The 19,477-nt window shown below is 44.1% G+C and overlaps 1 protein-coding gene across 6 annotated transcripts in view; it reads right to left on the minus strand.

Annotated features, from left to right (window-relative positions):
* sgsm2 (small G protein signaling modulator 2) overlaps positions 1-19,477 on the minus strand; it is a 107,734-nt gene that overhangs the window by 10,589 nt on the left and 77,668 nt on the right. For 4 of the 6 annotated variants that reach the window (XR_014271082.1, XM_082504239.1, XM_082504242.1 and 1 more), the window contains 12 exons: positions 16,011-16,178; positions 14,214-14,281; positions 12,188-12,336; positions 11,935-12,069; positions 9,137-9,261; positions 8,320-8,387; positions 7,809-7,972; positions 6,797-6,929; positions 6,456-6,590; positions 3,106-3,280; positions 2,491-2,555; positions 1,512-1,657 (listed from right to left, as the gene is read on the minus strand). Coding sequence is in view for 5 of the 6 variants with exons in the window: in XM_082504239.1 (XP_082360365.1) it covers positions 1,512-1,657; positions 2,491-2,555; positions 3,106-3,280; positions 6,456-6,590; positions 6,797-6,929; positions 7,809-7,972; positions 8,320-8,387; positions 9,137-9,261; positions 11,935-12,069; positions 12,188-12,336; positions 14,214-14,281; positions 16,011-16,178 (1,531 nt within the window). In the remaining variant the exon portion in view is untranslated. The remainder of the gene's footprint in view (positions 1-1,511; positions 1,658-2,490; positions 2,556-3,105; positions 3,281-6,455; positions 6,591-6,796; positions 6,930-7,808; positions 7,973-8,319; positions 8,388-9,136; positions 9,262-11,934; positions 12,070-12,187; positions 12,337-14,213; positions 14,282-16,010; positions 16,179-19,477) is intronic. The other 2 variants (XM_082504240.1, XM_082504241.1) reach the window with 2 other exon arrangements.

The raw sequence follows: 19,477 nt of genomic DNA on the forward strand, positions 1-19,477 counted from the left end.
ATGAAAGGGTATCGCTGGGATCATTATAGTTAGCCTTTTGTCCTCGTCTCAGACTTCATAGCTTCTCGACCATGTTTGGTAAAAATCTTTCAGAACAGTTTAATATTTCATTAATTTATTTAAAAATCAATTTCCAGCTGTTAACAGTTTAATGACATCCAGTGCATTTGCTTGGGCTGTTTTTAGCTGAGGATTAAGCTGCGTTTGATGCTCTAGTAGCTGTTCGGGCCAGCAGGACAATGCGGGCGAGTCGATGTAGTCGTGTTCACGTCTGTTCAGGACACAAACACACTATTGTTCACTGAAAGGTGTCACTGCATACAGCTGTCATGTGTAACGGGGTGCATTCAGGAAAGAGTCAGCGCCGACAGGACTGTTCATCATATTGTTCCAGCTGTTTGTATCCTTTCCTGTTGTCTTCATAGCTTTTTAGCTTATCTATTACTTGTTATTTGCACCTCTGAAGTTCACTGGGAGTTAGATAAAGCAGACCGTGCTTGAAGCTCTGGAATGTGTTACTGAGATCCCGGTGGGAGGAATTATTAGGGATTTTTTTCCATCGCTCAGGAGGTCGACCGGGTCAGCAGTTGAATCCCAAACTAACCCAGTCTGCATGTCTAAGTATCCTTGGGAAGGATGCATTAAACCGAGCCTGTGTGCAAATCACCACAGGCATTAGTAGGTTCTGGGTTTCCACAGAGCCCAACGCTCAGATTAAACAAAATGTAGATTCTAGGCAAGAAGTTTCATGAATTAGTAATCTGCAACTAAGAGCAACAAAGGTTTTATGATAGTTTACACAGTTATTCAGCTTGGCCTTTTTCATGCTTTATGCATCTGACTTAAGTACAGCCCACTGCGCCTGACGAGACACAATTTCCTTCCGTTCACATTCACACCCACAGGCACTCAAGAATCACCCGTTAACCCCACTAACTGCGTGTGTTTGGACTGTGGGAGGAGACACGAGCAGAACATGCAAACTCCGCACAGAAAGCCCCGGCACATGGTGGATTCAAACCTAGGACCTTCTTCTTCATGGCGGGCACTTTTTAAACCAATCAAGGGGCTGGTGTCAGGAACTATATGCACATGAACTGGACTTTTTCCTGTACTTGTCCCTGATAAATAAACTCCTAGTTAAGCATGAGTGCAGCTCCTCCCACGCAGTAACTCAGTTGTTTCTTATGCAGCACAGCAGATACGTCCTGTCATCCTTTGCTTTGCTCCTCATTATTCTCTGAAGCAGCGTTTCTCACAGTGTGGATCAGATGACCTCACTATTACTGTAAATACAACTCACAGAGTGCCTGCACAGCACAAAACAGCCGTAACTTACTGTGTCTGTCAGTGCTGATCAATATCCCTGACAAGATGATGACTTGGCAATTTGCTGTGGTGTCTGGGTTTTAAATTTGCCATTGTGTGTGAGAGGTGGGGGGTGTCAGACTGAGGAGGGACGGGCAGTCTCGTTATGTTGCAGGGTCTGCAGGATTAATGGCTGCACCCACCTTGCAGTCTTTCTGGTACTTGCTCCACACCTCTTTGCTGAGGCCCCCGGATGCCTCGCAGGGTCTGTCTGGGGGGACGATGTTGTGGTTGACCAGAGCTGACAGGTGAGTCCGCACTGTGGACAGGTGTCGACAGTATGCCAGCCCTGAAGGGCACATGTGCACAACAGTAGGGTCAGGATGAGACGACGTTTAGCTCCAATCAGTCTTTGAAACAGATTTCATCGTTTTTTTCATATTTGCCACACGTGCATGTTTTATATCATCAAGCTAAGTTTTAAGATTAGGCATTAATAACCAGAGTAAATACAAAATGCAGTTTTGAAATGATCATTTCATTCATTAAGGGAAAAGTTATCCAAACTGTTTTTCATTTGGTGTTATATAAATAGAAGTGAACTGAGTTAGACCCACGAACTGATTGTGCCGCACAATCATGTGTTTGCAATAACCGGCAATGAGTCGTCATCACCGTGGACGAATCACTCATCTCTTCACACGAGGCCTTAAAGGTTTGAAAACTTAATGAATCATTTAAAACTGTGACTGAAACTTTTTGTCTAATGTAACATTGATGGTCTGAAACAAACGAAACCCTCGAAGAATATATAGAAAAATATGTAAAAGAATATGTAACCACATCAGATTTATTACATAAGAGATGCAGATGGTGCATAAGGACAAAAAGCAAGCGCAGAATTAGTTCAGGTAACTCAAAGGGTCGCACAGGTCAGCAGGTTCTCACACTGCTGCAATAAATCAACTTATTATGTGTGACACTAAATCCAATCTCGTATTTGTTACAGGCGGTATTTATGAATTCTTCATTACATCACAAACATACTGAATATATGAAACTGTTCATTTAAGATCACTGTAATTTCACTGAAATCTCCGTAAAGTCCAGGTGGAACATACGATACGAGGCTCTGGCCACAGATCACACTGGAAACAAAGCGCAAGAATAAAGTGTGCTTACATCCATAGAAGGCTCTGGAGACTATCTGCCGCTTCATGTTCTGGCAGAGCATCTTCAGAGGAATACTGGAGAAAACAAAAGAAATCATTTGTTATCGTCACACGTTTCCAGAAGATGGATCCGTCTCATCGATCTGTGCGTGCCTGTGATTTCTCAGTGCACAGATAACCTGTGAAGATCCCCGTTCAGTACAATCTCTCACTGTGTTACAGCTAAGAAGCCACGGCCGTCTCAAATCGCTGGTACTTTTCTGTGTGTTCAGCTGATTATTTCCACAGACAGTAAAGCTCTGCTCTTGGCCCGTTCGTCCTACCTCATGTACACTGTGTATATCTTCAGTGTGGCATCACATCAACACTAAATAAATAAAGGCTTCAAGAATATTTTAATATTTAAACATCTCTTTTACTCTTGATGTGTACTGGTTTCACGTGGCTCTTAAATACAACAATATTTAACTACAGAATTAGAAACTTTGGTTAAATTCAATGTTTTCTTACATTTACAAGATGTGATTTTCTCAAATCTATACAATGTCTATACAACTCCTGTAAGCTAATGCAACGCTGCAGGTAGCTTAAACAAATCGAGTGCAGCTTCTGCTTTGATGCATACGTGTGAATATCTGACGGGTCGTGTATGCAGGTACAGCCAGACGCGTAGTCAAAGGACAGGTTGCTGCCAGCGGTGGAGCAGGACTGGCACAGGGACTCGTGAGTGGTGACTTCAGCCTGTTGCCATGACGACGGGCTGCCTCCAAAGCCCTGCGTGTCCATCATGTCCCCGTGGTCTAAGCCAGAGAAGGAAAACGAGAAGACAGAGAGGTTTCAGTGCTCGGAGACACTTTTCTTTTCCCGACACTCCTCTCCTACTGTGAAAGGCTAAGCCTTACATATTATGACATTAGTCCCTCAGCTCAACCATAAATACATCATCACAATATTAAGAAATGAGGAGATGGAGAGTTTTAGACTCGTGTTAAATATGAGAGCTCGAAAAACAAAGGAAACCAAAAGTGGAAGGGGATGGTTTTGGGAAGCGGGAACAGTGCCGTGGGACAAACAGGCTGAGAGGATGCCGGTTCAGTTCATTCAGAGAGGAGGCAAGAGAGACAGCGGAGCTCGGGACGATGCTCCAGATGAACGGGAGAGCAGAAGACAGGAGGAACTGACAGTAGAGAGGGCGAGGCTCACGCTCAGGCCGTGCAGGATGCATAAAACCAGAACAAGACAAGAGACGTCAAAAGAAATCCTCTCGAAACAACCAAAACAAATGGACACCAGGAACAGGGCACACACAGGGGAGGGAAGAAATCAGAAAACATTAACAAATGCTCTTCACCTTAATTCTTCAGGTTGGAGCTGATGACCTGTCATGAATATGAAGCTGTGCTTTGGTCGTTCGATAACCCCCCCCATAAAAAAGTCAGTTTCAGAACCGAAAAAAGCAAAAAAGCAAAGAGAAATTGTGCCGGAGCAAGACCGACATCGGCCCCTCCTGATTTACTTTGGGACTAGACGTGATCGACAACTGGTTTTGGGCTCAGTAACGCAACCCCGCTCACACCAGGACTCCACGTCTCAACTACTGCGGAACCCCACAGGACCATAATGAGAGGGGTGGAGGACGGGGCGAGGGGAGGGTGGGGTGGTGGGGTTAGTGAAGAATTACAGTGAACAGCATTGCAGCGAATGACTGCACGAACAGAGAAGAAGAAACTGGAGAGGAGAGAGAAATCAAAAACAAACAGAGGAGACTGTGAGAAAGTCCATCACAGATATGCAGAAACACACAGTCGTTCTCTAAAAGCAAACAGGCGCCGACATGCAAACACTGTCAAGCATGTCGCAAGTGACAAAAGAAAGAGCCAAAAGGAAACAGAGTGCAAAAAGAAAGAGCCACGACAGAGAAAACTCAACAGGACTCGGGCATGCTTCAACAGATAAACCCTTTTTTTTAACTCTAAGGAGCATCCCAGAATGCAAAGCAGCCCCTAGGGCTAGGCGAGGACACCTGGGAAAGTTTGGATCTGTGTTGAAACCTGCTGAAAGACATTTGCAGTGACTATAAAACAAGTCTGCTCATCAGACAGCGCGTTTCCTGTCTTTCACAGGTTTGTGTAAGAAGTGGATTTATCTGTGTCACTGAGCGCTGGAAAGATGGAGAGAAAACAGAAAGAGTGAAATCAGGAACAGAAGGCGGCGGGGAGAGGGTGTTATCGGCTGCTGCGGTATTAACCAGACGCGTGACCGCAGCGTGTTCTTAACGTCCAACTTCCAGCTAGAACAGAAACTACTTTCACTATTTAGAAGTGAATGCTGTGGTTTGAACAGATAACCTGAGATAAGCTGAGATGCTGCTGTATCCGACTCTACAAGTATCCTAAAAAAGCCCTGAGCTGTGTTGTCATAGCAATTTTTTAAATTACTTTTTTATTCTCATTTTGCTTACACAAAGTTAAAAAAGTCTGTTTAACTGAAAAATCCTTCGTGTGTTACCTCACCATATTACCAGCAGGGCAGCCACGTCTGAATGTTTACTGGGGAAAATGGTTTGACCACAACAAAAATCACTGACACTCTGTTTTGTTTCAAGACATTTTACAATGTAGCATTTTAAACTTTTTAACAAAGAAGCGTGTCAGAGTACTTGTAACATAGTTACATTACGAACATTAGCTGCTTCACATTTTGATGAATACCTACAACTTAGCAGTGCTTCATAACCCTGCTGACGGCTCAGCTGCAGCAAAGAAGCCACAGCAGCTGAGTTCGAGCTGTCACTCTGAGGGACGTTAGCGAGCTTTTATTGGGTTGTGTAGTGGATATGCTACCATTGTCTAATGGATGTGTCATGAGGCAGTCACTACGGTCAGTCAGCTACACAAACTCTGGACCAAATAACCAACAGGCTAACTGCAAACAGGTGCACATTTTTGGAAGGTACTTTTCTTCTTTTTCTGACACAGTGCCCTAAAAACTCCCAATTCAATCCAATTCAATTTTATTTATATAGCGCCAAATCACAACAAAAGTCGCCTCAAGGCGCTTCATAGATACAGAGAAAAACCCAACAATCATATGACCCCCTATGAGCAGCACTTTGGCGACAGTGGGAAGGAAAAACTCCCTTTTAACAGGAAGAAACCTCCGGCAGAACCAGGCTCAGGGAGGGGCGGGGCCATCTGCTGTGATTGGTGGGGTGAGAGAAGGAGCTACTACCCAGAAGCTACTAACTCATGTGGTGCAGCTGGACACAAAGTCAATGAAGGAAGAATTTAGTGTTTCGTACAAGAGCAAACAACAACAAAAGCCTCTTACTTAGACGAGTCTGAAGAGTTCTGTTCATGGTTCTAATGTGGGGCTAATTTTCTGTAGGCTGGAAATGATAAGCACACCTTTCATTTTACATGATGCATATGAAATATTGATTAGTGCACTCAACCAGAACCTCGATGGAGGCAGTAGAAGACCTTTAGCTTGTTTGAGACGATGTTGCGGCCTAAAATGAAAATCATATTTAAGTCTGCAGCTTCCACCAACCAGAACTCATCATCAACACAAGACAAACAACCAAAAGATTCTTCCATCTATTTGTTAATCTGTGGCGATTTCCATTGAGAAACTCCCTCGTCCACGTCTATGGTGCAGTGTACTGCTGACGATCCTACCGTGATCTCACATAAATGTGTTAATGCTCTAAGCGCTGCTCGCTGGTTTTGTTTAGTTGCTAACACAACCATCCCTAGCCCATGCTACACTGTTGGGCTCGGAGCCGGGGAGAACATACACAGGCAGACGAAGCTGGAACGGGTGGGGTTGGGAGGTGGAGGGGAGAGGGCCTGAGACAACATAATGGGAGGCAAGAAAGAGCAGGAGAAGCGGAGGTGAGGTCTCGGGGAGGGCAGCAGGGTTTGGTGAGGGTGGGGCAGCAGGGTCGGGTAGGTGTGTTAAGGTGATAAAAACCTTTCATGACATTAGGGTCTGTGAGGTTCCGCGAGCAGATCATTGAGATCATAGCATGGAGCCTATCTTCCTCTTCCTCGTCATCATCCAGCGATGGCGCGCGGCTGCCCGTGGTGTGGTGGTAGTTTATAGTGACTGTTAGCACCGGTGGGACAACAGAGAACAAAGTTAGAAAAGCGGTGCCCTGCATGGCTCTGCAAGAGTATTGTGGGAAAGAAACCAGGGTGCTTTACAAACACATTCATGTAGCCGTTAATCAGATTAGTGTTCGCCACAAAACAAGGTTCGTTTTGGTTACGAGCAGCTACGTCTGTCTCGTGGGCGCCTGCGCTGTTACTTACTGGCTTCGTATCGATATCCAGGGTAGACGATGCGAAACACGTAGTCGGCGGCCGACTGCTCCTCGCCGTTGGCTTCCTGGTCGATAAGCCTGGCGGCACTACTCCTCTTCCTCAGTTTAGGGAATACTTTACCCTGTAGGACAGGTTTAGCATGTGATGCAGGTCAAAGACACAACTTAAACAGGTTTAATGGGACGCTCTTAAATTAGCTTTGTGGGATTCTCCAACACTGAGCCGCCTGGGTTAAGACCTTTGGTTCATCTGTTGTCTAAAACAGCTGTTTTAACTGACTATGCCACCATTCTTCTGATTGGCTGGTTTTACAAACGTGCCATCTGACTTGCAGGTGGGGTTAGGGGGGTTGTGCTCATATTATAGATATCACTGATGTAAAAGAGCCACGAGTAGACAGAAAAATCGAATCTGGAGCAGTCTAAGTCCTGGGCTTCTTGCACGTTTGTCCCACCGTTTCAACCCGAGTAAATACAACATGTAGTGATTTCATTTATTAAGGAATAAAAGTCCAAAGCTGCTCTTCTTTGTGAAGCAGTAAAGTTCTGTCACATACTTGATTGCAGTTGTTGCTGCTAAGGGTGGAGAACCAGTTATTAGGTTTGAGGGGGGACTACTTTTTGACGCAGGGCAGCTGAGTTTTTATGTTGATGGTGACGAACTTTAGTCAAATATAAAATTTTGAGATTCCTTCACAGTTTAGAGGTTTCGATTCTACACATATCTGCTGTATCGGGCTTTATGTATTGATACCATTTCATGACATCAGCAGTCTAAGGAGCCTCAAAATATAAGTGCTGGATGTAAAAACTGTTTATTGGTCACAGCATCATCTCATCACCTGCACAAAGTTTCAACTCTGAGTTTTTGGTCTTGTCTCAAAGTTAGATTCACTCTGTAGGTTGTAGGTCCTATAACTACAGTCTGACGGCACTTCACTGTGCTTTATTTTATTTTAGTGTTTTATGATCTTCATTTGTTACCTGAATCATGCTATTACCTTTCCTTTTTGGGACCAGAGAGGCGGCTCCAACTGGCCCCGTGGTAACAGGCCCGTTTCTAGACAGGAGAGAAAGGCCAGCAGGTGACCACCAGGGGGAAAGTGCAGGGGTGGCCGCTGGATCCCATCCTGACTGACCAGAACCAGTGTCCCCCCACAGTCAGCTGGAATATGAACAGGCAAAGAAAAGAACAAAGTGGATCAAATACTGTCTTCTAATAGTGGACAAGACATAAACTGTGATACTGTAAAAAGAAACTGAAGGTTTGTGCATGTAAGAAATGGAAAAGGAGGAAAAGGAGGAAAAGGAGGAGAGGGATTCTCTGTGTATACTTTGTCATGATCAGTGACATCATGAAACAGATTCTTCATGACATGATCTAAATTTGACGTGACAGACTGTGTGTGTGTGTGTGTGTGTGTGTGTGTGTGTGTGTGTGTGTGTGTGTGTGTGTGTGTGTGTGTGTGTGTGTGTGTGTGTGTGTGGGACTGAATGCAGCAGTATACTCACAGCGTTGGTGACAGTGGATGCATACTATCTGGCGCAGAGGAACAGTGAGTGCGTAATCCCAGTAGATACTAAAGGAGAAGCACGTGTGTTGGATTAGTAACATAAGAGTGACGGGAGTACAACGATCTGCTGATGATCCACAAACAATGCATGAACCCAGGAACACACATGTAGACCCAATGCAAATGCAGTCCAAAAACAGAGAGCAGACATATTAGGTTAATCTGTTAATACATAGATAGATGATGCACAACTATATATATCTATATCTACCTATCTAGTATTTCTCCCTGAAAGTAGAAAGATAATTTAGATCAGCGAGACATGAATCAGTCATGAGGTTTCCTGTGAAACTGATCTCTGGAAGGTCTCCCACAGAGAGCAGCATCTATCCATTTACTAAAACAGTTCTGTCATGTGAAGCAGAGCTCTGTGTATAAGCTCAGGGTGGCCCCTCGGCCGTGTGAAGAAGAACACGAGACATCATTTACCAACTGATCTTGACCAGTGTGTTTGTAAATGCATGCCGCAGGTATTTATCAAAGCCGAGGCTCTCACTCACCTGTGAGCCAATAACAACACCAGCACAACCTCCTGAAACACTTTCTGTGACACCTGAATATTGTAGGTTTGCTTCAGGTGTGTCTGTTACAACAAAATCATGACACGACAATCCGCCTGCGACGTGCCAAACGTGTGTGTGCGCACATCTGCATTTCTTTACTACATTTGTTTTTGTATCAAGCAGACTTTATCTGATGCATTCAAACTGTTCATTTCTGAGACGCTAGCTCACGTGTTCGTACACTCGGGCTACCTCTTCTCCAGGTCGCAGTCTCCCAGTGTGCCATTGATGAGCTGATTGGGTGTCCACTTCAGCGTGAGATTATCCCCCGCTTGATGGAGAGACAAGTAACCCCGTAAAACCTCCATGTCCTTCTTCTGCCACGTAAAGCGGAGAGGAGGAGATGGAACATTGTTAGCACCAAGATGAAGAAAGCGCTTTTACTCAAACGTGTGACATGAGATGCTGTTCCTCAGCACTACTGTGGAGGTCACAGCACTGCTGAACGTGATCAGCTGCAGAGAGAAACCATAATGCGTCTGCGCTGTACACACTGATGTCGACAACATAAAAACTTAATTCTGCAGTTACGAGGATGTTCTTTGCATTAAACTTTTTTCACACAGCACCAGAAACTGCTTTGAGCTCTGTGTGCTCTATGATCCCAGCATTTATTTAACACACCCTGATAATCTGGTGTTAGTGAGATGAGCTCATCAGCCACTGATTCATGTTTCTGATTTATTAAACTAAGGAAACTGTTTATTGCCCAACTCTGACATTTATTCCCACAGACTTTCTCTAGCTTTTATTTTCTTATTGTCATCTACTCATCACACTTTTCTGAATCTAATTTGTTGGAAGTGTGATGATGTCACACGGTCCAGGTTTAAAAATTATATTTAAGCCACATCAAAAGCCTGAATTATCCTCGTGATCTCTGTGAAGTACTCGTGTGCCTTCAAGTATCTCCTAGACCAACAAACTGCGCTAATGTTCAGTTGCGATTCCAGGATCCCTTTGCTAACATATTTTCAGTCCTGTTCGCAGTTCAGTAGATGGAATTTCAATCATCAGAAATGTGGACGATACCAGGCTGAGTTCATGTGGGTGTCACATGTCAGAGTAACATCCACATCCCTCACATTGTAACAAGGTCGCTTCACTTGTTGTGGTTTTCACGTCATTGCCGATCGGTAGCTCACGATGAGAGAGCTGCTCTTGCACACCAGTGCAGCGAGTGCTGTACTTCTCTGCATGTCTGTCAGCGGGGCTCGGAGAAAGGCATAAATACGTGCTCAGGGCCAAACGTGCTGGAGCAACGCAGGCAGAAGCAAGATGTGATTTCAGAGATCTCACACACACTACTGTGCAGCACAGTTCTACTACTTGTGCTTTTAGCAGCTCGGTGATGGACCTTCGGGGTTTCAACGCGAGTTTTGGGTTTTTTTTGGGATTCTTGTGATTTGAGTTTTTCTTATAACAGCTGTTTCCTGTTTGGTTTCTTTATGGTTTGAATTTGAAATGTAGTCTTCCTCCCCTCTATCCCCGGTCTTTTTTGTCCCATTTATCTTGGATTCAGCTTTACCTCCCTTGATTGCATGTGTGTGTACGACTTATTCCTCCCTCTGTCCTGTGGTTTCCCGGTGCGCTCGCTGTCAGTTGAAGGATTAGTTTGCCGTTTCTTTTTATGGATACTGACTTTCTGGACTTTGCCTAAATAAAGGTTTGCTTTTGTTTATCCTGTCAGCCTGTGGGGCCTGCGTTAGGGTCCTCTCTGCCTGCAGGACAAGCTGAGTGGGCGCTGCACGTACAGTGTGTAGGCTTCCAAGGATTACTGCTGCTATTCTAAAAAAGCAGCAGCTTCGGGGCCTACACAGCCCTGCAACCTTTGACAGCTACACAAAGTTTCAACCTTTATCAAAGTTTATGCCAAGATTTTTTCAGAAAGCTAAGCTCTAAGCTGTCACATTATATCTCACACACACTATAGACATAGTTCATTTTATTCTGCTCTAAGACTGTCTGTGTTTGTACGATTGAATGTATGAAACACAGCTTAGTGTAAGAAATAAAAAGCAGTATGGGGGACTGAAACTGCTCAGCATGTCTTGAAACATTGTAACTGTAACTGTGATTTACAAAGAATCAAAGAGTATTTTTCATTATCGTTCCTCAACTGTTACGATTGATTTCTCGTGGGACATTAAAGTGTTACATCCTTACATTTGCGTTTCCCCTCCTCTTGCTTATATTCGTCAGCCGCACACTAATGTAGTGAAATGCATCTGATACACACAGCTCGCTGTCACACGACTGGAAATAGCCGCGGATCATCCAGAGCTGCTGTTTCCGTCACTGCTTTGTTCTTTACTCAGCCAACATGAGCTGAATCATCTGATTTTATATTAGAGCAGAACAGACTGACTTTAAAACTTGATGAAACATACTGAAATGAGCACATCCTGTGCCTTATATTTATTTCTTTATCTCTTTTCACCCGTTTCATCAGCACTTGAGTCTAATTAAGCTGCTGATATGTGGTTCTTACTTGTTTTCAAGGCTCCATGTGAGCGTGCAGCATAAAGTCTAGCTGTCGTGCTGTGTTAGCAGATATTATTTTGCTGATAATGTTGCAATATTTGACATAGTGTCTTCTTGTGTTGCACACTGCTGTGTGACAGAATTAGCTGTGCAACACAAAATCAGTGCTGCAGAGAAAAAGTCCATAACGCAGCAGACTTTGTCCTAGTAATAGAAAGGAATATATCCAAACTTTCTGCTTGGATAAATCAAAAGAAAACATAACAAATCAAGTTTTTATGGTTTTTTTGATGGATGTAAAGTTTGGTCAAAGTGAAGACACACTCTCAGCGGCTTGTTTGAAAAACTGTAGGATCCAATATGAGACTGGACTGAGATATGACCCTTTACCAAAGTACAAGTATTGTCACTATATGTCTGGGCTGTGAGACTGTGGAGGAACTGAAAGCACTCCAGAGGATGATGGGACAAAAACAGCAAAGTTACTGTGTGTCAGTGAGATGTACCGGTTGCACAAGGACATTATTTTTGCCATAGAGCAGGTGCGTTCTGGAGTTTTGGTGAAGAGACTCCACATACTCCCTCGCTGATGCAGCAAACCTGTCCTCTGACATGCTGCCGCTCGACTGCCTTTTGCGGATCTAGAAAAGAAGCAAACAGCCAGTTTATACAACGAACGACTCCTACGAGAAAACCAATCCTACACACGCCGATGATCTATCCTTAGAACAACACCTCCAGAGGATGCCCCGTACTAACCCCCAGAGCAGGCCGGTGGCCGGCTAAGACGTCCTGGCCGCGGTGGGCCCCGTGAATACGATGGCGCTGAACCAGCTCATTGGCTGAGGGGTCTGTCCAGAAATGATCCGAAGTCTTCAGCTTCGTGTACTCCAGAGCACACGGCCCCACTAAAAAGACAGCACACACATACACGGTCTTTAAGCAAACATTTGATGTTGCTCATTTCTGTATATGTGATGGAAAACCTGCAGCGTATCTACGACATGCTCCTGTGTGCACGTATTCGAATTCTTGATTGAATTTTGATCAAATAACTTTATTAGAGAGGATTCTTCATTGCTAACAATATTGTATAATCCTGTCCTCCTGTCCAAAGTAAATCAGGGCTGGCATGTAGTGAGAGATGGGCTCGACCCTGCATATTTCACCAGGTCATCACAATGGTTCACTAGTAAAATGGCCTGTATTTGTATAGCGCTTTTACTAGTCCCTAAGGACCCCAAAGCGCTTTACACAATCAGTCATCCACCCATTCACACACACATTCACACACTGGTGATGGCAGCTACATTGTAGCCACAGCCACCCTGGGGCGCACTGACAGAGGCGAGGCTGCCGGACACTGGCGCCACCGGGCCCTCTGACCACCACCAGCAGGCACCGGGTGAAGTGTCTTGCCCAAGGACACAACGACCGAGACTGTCCAAGCCGGGGCTCGAACCGGCAACCTTAGTAGATAAAACAGTGTGGCACAAATGTACCGTATTTTTCGGACCATAAGGCTCATTAAGCGAAACAAAGCAGTCAGATAAATCAAACTTTATTAAACTCATTCTTCTTGCTTCCTCCACTTCTGTACCATTGATTCATTAATGCTGTATTCTATCACAGCTGCTCTGTTCCCATGTTGTTGCAGTATATGAATGACTAACCTCGTATTGTGGATGGGTTATCTCAGTTTATCTCCTGACTGACGTTTGGTCCGTTTACAGCATCCTGCCATGCGACTGTATTTGTCTCTAACCATCAGGAACCGTCACGTTAACGAGTGGAAAAAAGTTAGCGTTCATCCTCCTGCTTCACTGTATTTATGCTATGCTAACATAGCTGTGTAGCTAATGCTAATGCAGACTGTCAGTGCCCCAGGGCAGCTGTGGCTACAACTGTAGCTGCCTCCACCAGTGCGTGAATGCGAGAGTGAATGAATAGTGGCTTTGTAAAGCGCTTTGGGTGCCTTGAAAAGCGCTATATAAATGCAATCCATTATTATTATTATTAAGCACAACCAGAATTCATACATAAGATGCACCGGATTATAAGGCGCACTGTCGATTTTTGAGAAAATTAAAGGATTTTAAGTGCGCCTTATAGTACGGAAAATTCTGTAAGTTTCCAAATGCACCTGTGCTGCATTCCAAGTAAAGCCTGTGTGGACAAACAGTATTTATACCTGTGTACGGGACTTTTTTTTCTTTTACATATCAGTAATCTAATAATATCAATGGTACAATAACACCAAAAATATGGCTTGCAGCAGTCTAAAGAACTTTAAATGGTCAGACTAGAAAAGTGCCATATGAATGCATATACATTACATAAATGGTTTCAGTTCTTTCTTTCTGTCAGCGCGGAGCAAATATGCAGCAGGTGTTTGGACACATTAATGTGCGTCTCTGTCCCAGCTGTTCATGACTATACTCTGCTCCGCCCCTCATCAGCACTCATTATCTGCCTCATCAGTGTCCCGAACTCCCTCTTTAGTCAGAGATGATAAAGTGTTTATTTTCTCTTCACCAGTCTGTCTCGCAGTTAACTTTTTCTAGTTTGCTCAAGCTGGCAAAGCTGTTTGCTTCCTGTTCCTGTCTGACTGCCCGGTGTCTCTGATTCCGAGTCTCTGCCTGCTGTCCAATTCCAAACAGTTATGAAAATGCTGTCTTGTGTATTTGTTTGCAAATTTAAATGAATATATGAACAATCACCTGGATGATCAGCTGTGCATGCTTTTTTACTGGCCTCTGGTGATTAAATACATTAACATACTCACCTAGTAGGGCTGCCAAGATGGGCCCAAAGACTGAGTCATGCATCAGAGCTTCCCTCTCATAGTATTTACTGCCGTCAGAAACACAGAGAAGAAAGAAACACGTCACTAGATATGATCAGTTTGGAGGTGATGAGCGCAGGTTAAAGGTTAAAGTATGATCTGTCAACTATCCAAGAACAGGCAAGGATTCAGCAACGCATGCTAGAAACTCAGATGACACACCTGCCTGATTACATCACCACCCCTCACTCATATGTAGTGGCTGCATTACATCACAGATCCATCACATGGGTTAAGAAGATGTGGTTTCTGGCTGGCTCCAGTGTAAATCACCGTGGTAACTCATGCTGAATAGCTACAATGTGACCTTGTATTTGAATAACACCAAACTTCCACAGAGCGCTCTGAGTGAGCAGTTCCCAGTAGTTTCTGTGGGAGTTCACCATGACTCTGTCCTCCAGGATGACACAGTGAGTTCTACTTCACCCGAGGAGCGTGGCAGAGAACATGCAGCAGAAATGGTTTTGCCACAGATACAATCTGAGCTCACCACCTTCATTACAAATTAAGACTACATTTAAGGATAAGCATTTCAACATCAGGTTAGAGCCACCGCCTAATGCACAGGTAGACGTACAGGGGGCGTAACAGATCGCAGGATGTGGCAGGGAGCAGGTCAGAGAAAAGTCTGGCAAACCCAAGATAATATCAAACAGCATAAATGGACAAAGCACCAATTGTTTGCTCAGTTCATCTTTAAAAGTGATCAAATACTCCAAGTGTAGGAGATCACACCCATTATCCCCTTCACTTGACTCAACAGTGTGATTGCTGTAAGTGTATAGAAGCTGCAGTGACACTTTATGCACATGATGAATGCAGCAGCACACCCAGAGGACCGAGTGAGTAGAAGAATCACTGATGGGCTCGTTTCTGTGTATTAGCGCTGGCCGAGTGCTTCACCGTGACGGTTAAGGTTGGACGGCTGATTCACGCGCACATTATTTCCAAGTGCTGTGATTTCTCAAAGGTTGAAGATATGCCTGTGCATTAAGGATGCATCCCCGATAAAATAAATATACCCTGGCTTCAGGCATCTGTCAATACTGAGAGCTGATCCAACACCAGCGTTAAATTAAAAATCTCTACTTCCCTCCCAATAAGGACGAGGAAGGATAATAAGTTTACGCATCAGCAGCTAGGATGTCCTATACAGCTAAACCCCCAACACTCATCGCGTCTGAAACAATATTGTTTCCCAGTATGTGTGATGTTAGGCCCAGTGAAACCTGTAAACACAGTGAGAAGAGCACTGAGGTCTGCAGGCTTCACAACAAAGGCCAGAATAAAGGTTTACTAAGGTTGCTGTTTGATGCTCTTTACTTCTGAGGGACTTCTGAGGCCTTGACATTCACCGTGGGCGTCTTACATCAGATTAGATCACCTCCGCTGCAGCTGTCTGAACACAACGCCGACTTTACAATATTTGCCCAGCTTTTAACAGGAACTATACAACAGCAAAACCGCACAAGTCTTGTTTAGGGTTGTCTGATAACCGTTGCCATGTTTGTGAACCCCATCAGTGCACTTCATGTCTGAAGCTTTGATCAGTGAATTGCAGTGTGTGGACAGCTTGTCGAAACACACAGTGGTTGTTAGCCAGACAGAACGCAGAACAAAGCAAACACAGGAGAAGAATGGGCCGCATAAATAGATCATTTATTCAGGTACAACAAAGCCTGGAGTAGGTTGCTGTGAGTCACCACAGTGCAACACCAGACAGTAAAACAAACTCACCTGCAGTTGTCCACAATGTACTGCACAATCTTGTCCAGAACTTTCTCGAAGAGAGCCGTGCGGACCCAGATGTGTTTGATGGCCTGGGCGGAGAGGGGCTGAGGGGGCCGGCTGGTGGTGGAAGAGCCTTGTCTCCTCAGGGGTTCGTGGCCCACGCTCTGGGTTCTCCTGCACAACAAAGCACCAGTTACTGTAATTAACCAGCCTGCAGGAGCGCTCATGACACACAGGATTTCTACGGCTGATGCTGACCTACACTTATATAAATTTCAACCTGCAAAAGAACCTAAACTTTATCAGTTACAGATAAAGAATAAATAAACATCATGGATAAGGATAAAAGACACGTTACAATGAGTCTATGTGAGATTTGAAAAATGGGCAAAACAGTTCCATTTTTACACTTCTCTGCCTTCAAACGGCTCTGCAGAAGATACGTTATAACAATGACTAACTTACTGTATCTATTTCAATACCTCTCAACCTCTCCCCAACCTTTGAGAGCATTTGTTCTCTCCCCAACCGGTCGCAGCAGATGGCCCCGCCCCTCCCTGAGCCTGGTTCTGCTGGAGGTTTCTTCCTGTTAAAAGGGAGTTTTTCCTTCCCACTGTCGCCAAAGTGCTTGCTCATAGGGGGTCACATGATTGTTGGGTTTTTCTCTGTATCTATTATTGTAGGGTTTACCTTACATTATAAAGCACCTTGTGGCGACTGTTGTTGTGATTTGGCGCTGTGTAAATAAAACTGAATACCTGTAAATCTTAAATGCACAAACATGACCAGAGTGTCTAAGCTGGACCTTCTGACTGTGTTTGTGTGGTTGGACCATTCTTTTACATTTACCTGACAAATATTATGACTATCGATTTTCTTTTGCACTTCCAGCTAACACACAGACTTGTATCTGTTTTTCAGCTCAGTGAAAATTAAATAATTATACAAAGAACAGGTGTGGAGCGTGAAACACAGCTCATGCTCAGCTATGCTGCATTTGACCAGTTAGTTTTTTCCTGCCTCTTTAAAAGCATTTAATATTTGATAATTACAATAAAAAAAAAAAACTTTTTTTCCCTGACAAACATTATTGGATGTATGTAGATTTTGCTTCAAGACCTCATAAAGTATCTGAAAATGTCATTAATGGTCTCCAGTAACACAAGCAAACAAGGAATGAATTTGTTTTATGTGCAAAGGCTGACTCAAAATTGCACCTTTGGCCATGAGGAGGCAGCATTTAACAGCACAATACTTACTATAGCCCATTATAACTTATTAATATTTATAATAGCTAAACACCGGCTGCTTTATTAGTAAATCTGTTCAACGTCAAGCAAAATGTGTCCTTTTATTCTGGACCTGAGCTGTGAGAAGCATTTCATGAATCTGGATACAGATGACTAACATCAGGCTGAGAGACGAGCACTTTCATCTCCGACTGAGTTTGATCTTTGGTGTTTCAACAGCAATCAAACAAAGCCACTCTCTCACACACACACACACACACACACACACACACACACACACACACACACACTTCTACAAGCTAATGAGGATGCGTTTGTGCGTCTGTGCTGAATGTGGCTCGGCTGCCACAGTCACGATGATAGCAATCCCCCAGTGAGTGTGTGAGTGTGAGTGTGTGTGTGTGTCCGAGAGAATAGCGTTCTTCTTCCAGCTGCTCTCTTCGGGGCTCGCCACAGAGGATCATTTGCCTCACTCTATCGTCACAGACGTCTGCTTCACTACATCCATGAATCTTCTCTCAGCTTCCTCTTTTCCTCCTGCCTGGCATCCTTTGTCCAGTATTTCCAGTGTCCTTCCTCTGCACATCTCCAAACCATCTCCACCTTGTCTCTCTAACTTTGTCTCCAAACTGCCTAACTCAGAGGTTCCCAAAGTGTGGGGCCCGCCCCCTAGGGGGCGCAGAGCCATTGCAGGGGGGGCGTGGTGTGAAAAAACAAACAAACAAAAAAAACAAACGCTTGGACACTGCTAGCATCATGGACAGGTTTTTGACGGGGCTCCCACACAAACGCAAAGCAGGAGATGTGCCAAGGTAGGTCTCTGTGACAGAATTAGTTTTCCCTGTCGGAAGCAGCGCTGGGCTCTCCAGACCACGGACAAACAGGATCCCACATTCTTGATTTTTAGTTCACAAACACTTTTTGTAATGACTCACTACTCCTGACATTTTGGAGATGTTTGCTCTTTATACAGTAAAGTTACAGCGGGATACAAATAACATCAGGCTGATCCTGCCACGATTTGTTCCCCGGTTCAAATCACGGACAAACAGGATCTCACAGCTGTTTATGTTTTTAAACCCATTTTGCACAGAGAGGCATTTTTTAAAAATGTATTGACAGCAATGTTGAATATTATTACACAGGACAAAAAACAACTACAGGTAAAATAATGACACCGTGACGCCTCTGCCTTTGTAAATGGAGGGACAGTAACTGTGTGTAAAACCTGCAGACAGTCAGATTAACAGCATTTCGTCTCTATCATTCTGCAATTCATCTCATGTAAACAATAACGTGGCCACAGCGTGACGTGATAAAGGCACATACCTTTGACGCTGCGTAACGAACTCTGTATTCCTCGTCCACACATAAACGCAAAAAAGGAGTTTTAAAAAAATCTCAGTTTTCGATGATTCGAAACGCCGTTTACGTGGACGAAACAGCTACGTGTTCAAAATCACCTGTGTAGGTGCGGACGTAGCGTAAAAGAGTTAGTAGTTTATTCTATTACTACCTGTAATTTATTGCAGTTTACTTTTATCTGCTTAATTGTTTACAATAAGTTTGAGGTGTGAAATAAACTGCAATGGAGCAAAATATGGGCGTGTGTGGTTGGAGGATGTGTTTGCGTGGTGGGGGGGTGCGAACATTTTCCTTGTGAAACAAAGGGGGGCCTAGCAAAAAAAGTTTGGGAACCACTGGCCTAACTCAAGCTGTCTTTGTGATGTGATCATTTATAATCCTGTCCATCCGGTCACTGGCAGGATGGCTGTAGCGCAGTAGTTTGATCCCTGTCTATATGCCAAATATCCTTGGGCAAGGTACGAACTTCAAGTTGCTCCCCGATGCATCCATCAGAGTATGAATGTTGGGTAGAAAATAATTCAATTCAACTTTATTTATATAGTGCCAAATCACAACAAAAGCCACCTCAAGGCGTTTATCTTGCACAGTAGATCGTACAATAATAGATACAGCAGAAAGTGCTTGTGTGATTGAGTGCTTTAAATGCTCACAGAGTAGAAAACCACTATACAAGAAGCAGACTCCAGACCGTAACATCTGCCACCTCCAGATCGATCGTCTTATTCCCAGTACTACTGTCTCCAAACCATCACTTGTAAACCTTCCCTTTCACTCTTTCTGCTTTCCTTCTGTCACAAATCCTCCCTGACACTCATCTCCAGCCACTCCACCCTGCCTACACTCTCTTCTTCATCT

Source organism: Aulonocara stuartgranti (genome assembly GCF_965226115.1).
Source record: "Aulonocara stuartgranti genome assembly, chromosome: 14".
NCBI classification, from domain to species: Eukaryota; Metazoa; Chordata; class Actinopteri; order Cichliformes; family Cichlidae; genus Aulonocara; species Aulonocara stuartgranti.